At 71.9% G+C, this 5,022-nt stretch overlaps 1 protein-coding gene across 1 annotated transcript in view; it reads right to left on the bottom strand.

Moving 5' to 3' along the window:
• The window catches only part of SSPO (SCO-spondin), a 48,357-nt gene that overhangs the window by 39,155 nt on the left and 4,180 nt on the right, over positions 1-5,022 (bottom strand). The window contains exons 12-22 of the mRNA XM_012733852.1: positions 4,872-5,016; positions 3,847-3,964; positions 3,462-3,637; positions 3,143-3,373; positions 2,790-2,955; positions 2,370-2,604; positions 1,597-1,786; positions 1,373-1,467; positions 946-1,202; positions 572-706; positions 5-126 (exon numbers count right to left, since the gene is read on the bottom strand). Of these exons, the coding sequence (XP_012589306.1) occupies positions 5-126; positions 572-706; positions 946-1,202; positions 1,373-1,467; positions 1,597-1,786; positions 2,370-2,604; positions 2,790-2,955; positions 3,143-3,373; positions 3,462-3,637; positions 3,847-3,964; positions 4,872-5,016 (1,870 nt within the window). The remainder of the gene's footprint in view (positions 1-4; positions 127-571; positions 707-945; positions 1,203-1,372; positions 1,468-1,596; positions 1,787-2,369; positions 2,605-2,789; positions 2,956-3,142; positions 3,374-3,461; positions 3,638-3,846; positions 3,965-4,871; positions 5,017-5,022) is intronic.

Below are 5,022 nucleotides of genomic sequence, written 5' to 3'. Positions count from 1 at the left end.
CTGCCGAGGGCTCCAGGCCCCCCTGGCGGCTCCGCGGGTCGTTACCCGCATCCCCGTCGAAGTCTCCGCACAGCCCGGCCACACGGCCGCGGAACTGGGGGGGCAGCTGCACCAGGACCCGCGTGCCTGGCCAGGGCGGCAGGGGTACCCTGAGAAACGGCCGCGGCCTGGGGGGGGCGGGTCTGCCTCGGGGCCCCACCCACGGGGGCACTGGGTCCCTCTTTTGGGGAGACATTGGTGGTAATGAAAGCGGCTTACATCTGGGGGGCCCACCGGCAAGCAAAGGCGGGCCCCTCCCTAGCTAGACCCAGGCTGGGGCGGGCGGGGCCTGTGCTGAGCAGCGCAGGGTGTGGGGGCCCTCCCCGGTCTCAGCAACCTTCTCTGGCAAGGGCAGCTGCTTGGCTCGGTGGCGGGGTGCTGCGGGTTTATTTTCATTTTTCTCTTTGCACGACATTCTCTAAATGTCTTTGCTGAGTGTTGCTTCCACAGCGAAGGGAAACAACCATGAAAACGTAACTTGGAAGCGCTCGAGCGGAAGAAGGGGGGGCAGGGTGTGCGGAGGGGGCCTCACCCCCATCCCAGAGCAGGCTGAGCCCCAGGCGGGTGGACAGCAGCAGGAAGAGGCCGGCGCGGCGCAGGCTCAGCCCGGGGCCGGTGTAGACCTTGGGGGGCGTTACACTCACCCCGTTCACCGTCACCCCGCGGCCTGCGGAGGAAGCCGGTTCCAGGCTGGGGCTCGGGGTGAGGGCGCCCGGCTTCTCCCTGCCCGTGCCCCTGCGCCGGCCAGTAGACCTGTCTGGGCTTTTTCCCCGGGGTCCCCCAGAACTAGGACTCCCAGCCAAGAGGCCAGGGGTCCGCCCCCTGCGCTGACGGGGGGCTGTGGGGAGCACTGGGCAGGGCCCCACCGCCGCGCGCCCTCCCGCGGGGCCCCGCTGGGGCCGGCACCTCTGAGCATGCGCACGGCGGTGCCCTGCAGCCTCACGGTCAGCGCCTTGGTGCAGGTGAGCCCGGCGGCCCCGCAGGGCAGGTTCTGGGCGGACACAGTGAAGCGGCCGCCGGCCTCTCCTACCAGCAGGTACTCGCAGGCCCCCGGGAAGGTGAAGGCCAGTCCATCAAATGTCACGTAGTGGGGGGCGCCGGAAGCCTGGCACCGCCCACCACACGGCCGGCCCGTGCAGCGCCAGCGCCCACCCTGGCACACACTAGGCAAGGGCCAAGGGGCACCGTCAGCGCCACCTTCCCACCGCTCCAGGCGGACCCTCAGCTTGGGGGAGCCTCTGGGCGCCCCACAGCCCAGGCCGCTGGGGACGCCCAGCCCACCCTTCGCCCAGCCCCAAGCAGGTGGTGAGAGGCGAGGTCCCGCGGGACGCACCAGACGCTGCAGTCCTCCTGGACGGTGGCGTTGGGCGGGTACCACTGGCCGCCGTGCCGGCAGGGGCACAGCTCGGGAGGCACGCAGCGCTCGCCCTGGCGGGGGCCAGACACGGGCGCCTTGGAGAGCCCCCAGCGCCCAGCCCACTCTTTCAGACAGCGGGGGCGCGGTGCCCAGCGGAGGGGGCCCCCACGATGCCCCACACAGCCCCCGCCCGGACTTACCAGCAGCACAGTGCCCGGGGGACAGACACAGCCCCCTGGGCTGCCCAGGGGGCAGGAGAGGTTGGCGCCGGGGCTGTCACAGGTGAGGAGGCAAGCGCCAGGGACGTGGACAAGCTCCCCGGGGCAGCGGGCCCGCGGGGGGGTGCAGCGGCGAGCGGTGCAGCTCCACAGGCCCCGCTCCTGGCAGACGCTGCCGAGGTTGGGGGCGTCAGAGGCACGTCCCGGGCTGGTCCGGCCCGGGAAGCCTCAGTGGCGGCAAAGCCCCGACGCCGGCTCCGGGGACCCGGGCATCCCACTGCTACACCGGGTCACCCGCGCGGCCGGGGCCGCCCAGCACCGCCCTGCCTGGGAAGGGCTGGCCATTCTCCCGGGGCAGAGGCCGGCGCAGAGGCGCGGGACCCCGACTCCCACCCTGTGCGGGACGCGGCAGCCTCAAGCCGGAGCCCTGGGCGCTGGCCCTGCCCCACAGGCCCCCGACTGGCCTCTGTGCTCCCCAAACGGCCCACTGCACTGGACCTCAGAGACCCGAGCTGTAGTCGTTCCCCACCAACACGCCGCGTCCCTGCAAGCTGTTAGCCCATCTGAGCCTCAGCTGCCCCCTCTGCAAAATGGCGCCATCTGTCCACTCCCCGCTTCACTGGGCTACCGTGGGGCTCAGCAAACGCAGCCAGCGTGCACGGAAGCGCGCCACAGACCCCTAAGGCCTCCAGACCGAGGAGCGGTCTGCCACGCGGGCCCCGGGCCACCGGCCCCAGTGCCCCCGGGCCCCTCACCAGTCGTTGCAGTCTCTCCGAGTGGCACTGCCAGGGGCATAGCGGTGGGCTCCGACCTGGCAGGGGCACAGGCTGGGGGGCACACACCGGCCCTCCGGGTCCCACAGTAGCCCTGCAGGGCAGCCGCAACCGGCCACACAGCCAGCCAGCGCCCCACAGTCCTCGGGCTCCCCGCAGTGCCGACCGCAAGCTGGGGCGCACTCCTGGTACTCCTGGCCCGCGGGGCACGGGACAGCTGGGCAGGGCAAGCGCACAGGTCAGGGCACAGCCCCTGCTGCTCTTCCCGCCCCTCCGAGCCCCACGAACCCTGCACCTAGCAAAACCCCGAGACCAGAGTTCCTGCTGGGGCCCTCCCCGAGGCAAAGCTGTGGGCCCCTCACTCCAAGGATTTGCAACTTGCAGCCAGCTGGGCTGACTCACCGCAGAGGGTCTGGTTCCTCCAGGAAAGCAAGGCGCCCTCCTGGGCACAGCGGCGAGCATAGGCAGCCAGCACTGGGCACAGGCAGGCCCCACCAGGGGCACAGCCGCAGGCCGCTGCCAGGCAGCGCAGGCGGAACGGCTCCCTGTCCACCAGCCCGTGGCACGCCTGGGGGCCAGCAAGTGGGTCAGCTCCTCCACAGGTGCCCTGCCCCCGCTGGTCCCCACTGCCGCCCCCTGTGCCCAACAGCCCGGCCCCCTCAGGAGCCAGGGCCCCCCGCCAGCCCAGGGGGCGGCAGACAGGTGCTGGCCCATCCCACCAGCACAGATGTGGAGGAGCACGGCCGTCGGGCTACCTGGAAGGCTGAGCCCTGCAGGATGGCGCAGGCAGCCTCTGCGAAGACGTGGCCCTGAGTGTGGGTGCCACACGGGGGAAGCGGGGTGGTGTCCTCCTCGGAAGAGCACCCTCCGTCGCCTGCCGCCTGGAACTTGCTGGCAAAGGCAGCGACGCTGGTTTCCACGTCTCCCGCAGGGGTCAGGAAGTCGTCCTGCTGGTTCCAGGTGAAGGTGCCACACAGACCCTGCACCTGGGCCGCAGCACGGGCACGGGACTGTCAGGTCTGTGCGCACGGCGGCCGTGGCCCAGCCATTCACCTGCCCTCCCCGCCAGCACACCTGGTGGGCATAGCGGGGGTCCAGGGTGATGTAGGCTGCGGGGTCGGCCACTCCCCAGAGGAGCTGGGCCCCAGGCCAGCGCAGCAGCAGGAAGGAGGAGGAGGCGCGGACCACGCTGAGGCCCCCGGCGCCATTCCAGGGCAAGCCCACAGCCTGCCCGCCGACCAGGACGGCGCCTGCAATGCCCGCCTGTGAGGGGCTGCCCGGGGCGAGGCTGGAGGCTGGGGTTGAGGGGGGCAGAGCAGACTCAGGGGCTGGGGGTGGCGGCCGAGGGCTGTGACCCCAGGCTGGCGGCTGGGGGCCCTGCACCCGGACCCCACCTAGAGGCTGTTCAGATCCCACGGAACGGGGAGCTTGCATTTTCAGCACCCTGAAGCGGAAGTACCTGAGTCCCTGAGTAGGATGTGGGTGTCCCCCAGGGAGACAGACACCGCGCGGAGGCAGCTCCCAGAGTCGCAGGCCCCGTGCTCCAGCGCGACCAGCAGCTGCCCCTGGGAGGGGTCCTGGGGAGACCGAGGACAGCGGCCTCACAGGTCACAGGGCCGGGAGCAGACCTGGCCGCGCCGGCCTTCTGCGAACACCTGGCAGTCTACCTGGGCAGCGCCCCCGCCCCCCCGGGCGCGGCGCCTCCAGCCAGCCTGAGCCTGCCTGAGCCTGCGGAGGGGGCTCGGCCTGGCCAAGCGTTCGCGCGGGAGTGTCCGCGTGCGGCGTGTGCACCTGTGCGCAGGTGTGTGTCTGTCTGTAGGTGCCTCCGCCCCGCACGCCCATCTGTGTCACACAGACGCTGAATGTGCGCGCACGCAAGTGTCACGAGCACACACGCAACGGCGGGCGCTTGTGCCCGAGGACGCCACGGCGCAGTCGCACTGGGGCTGTGCGCGTGTCTGAGCACGTCACGTACACACGCTGCATCCGTGAGCGCGCGTGTGCCCCCTCCTCTGTGCTGCGGGCGGCACGCGCGTACCCCATGTGTGCGCAGTCTGCGTGCCCTGCCGCCGGGCCGCGCGCTCACGCGCACAGCTGCGTGCCTGTGCACGCGCACGCGTGGGTGCGAGGCTGCGCGTGGCTCCGGCACGTGGCCTGGGCCCACCCTGAGCAGGCACCTAACTTCGCTGGCCCCCATGAGGACCAAGGGGTGGGGTCTCCCCCTGTCGTGCCCGGGGCCCCGCCTGCGGGCTGTGAGGCTCGGTTTTGTTTTGCGCCCCTGGGGTGAGGGGGGAGGCCAGGGACTTCCAGAGGAGCCTACCGGGGACCCCAAAGGGGCAGCCTGGGGGCTCTGGGCAGCTGCCAGAATCGGCTGGCTCAGCTTTTCCCCAGGAACACGGCGCGTCTGTTTCACCGCCCTCGAGGGCCCGCCCTGGCTCGGCCCCGCCCCCCCTGCGCCCCAGCCCCGGAGCTGGTCCTGCCCACCTGCACCAGGCTGTAGCGGCAGCCGGCGCGGCCGCGGAAGGAGAAGCTCCGCCCGTCGAAGGTGAGGTAATGGCCGTCCCCGCCCAGCGCACACTCGGCGGGGCACGGCGCCTGCGCGCAGAGCCAGCGGCCCTCCCGGCACACGCTGCGG

This window comes from Condylura cristata, unplaced genomic scaffold, assembly GCF_000260355.1.
Source record: "Condylura cristata isolate star-nosed mole 26May11 unplaced genomic scaffold, ConCri1.0 scaffold00042, whole genome shotgun sequence".
NCBI lineage: Eukaryota > Metazoa > Chordata > Mammalia > Eulipotyphla > Talpidae > Condylura > Condylura cristata.
Note: the sequence above shows the minus strand (reverse complement) of the source record. Positions and strands in the feature narration are given on the sequence as shown.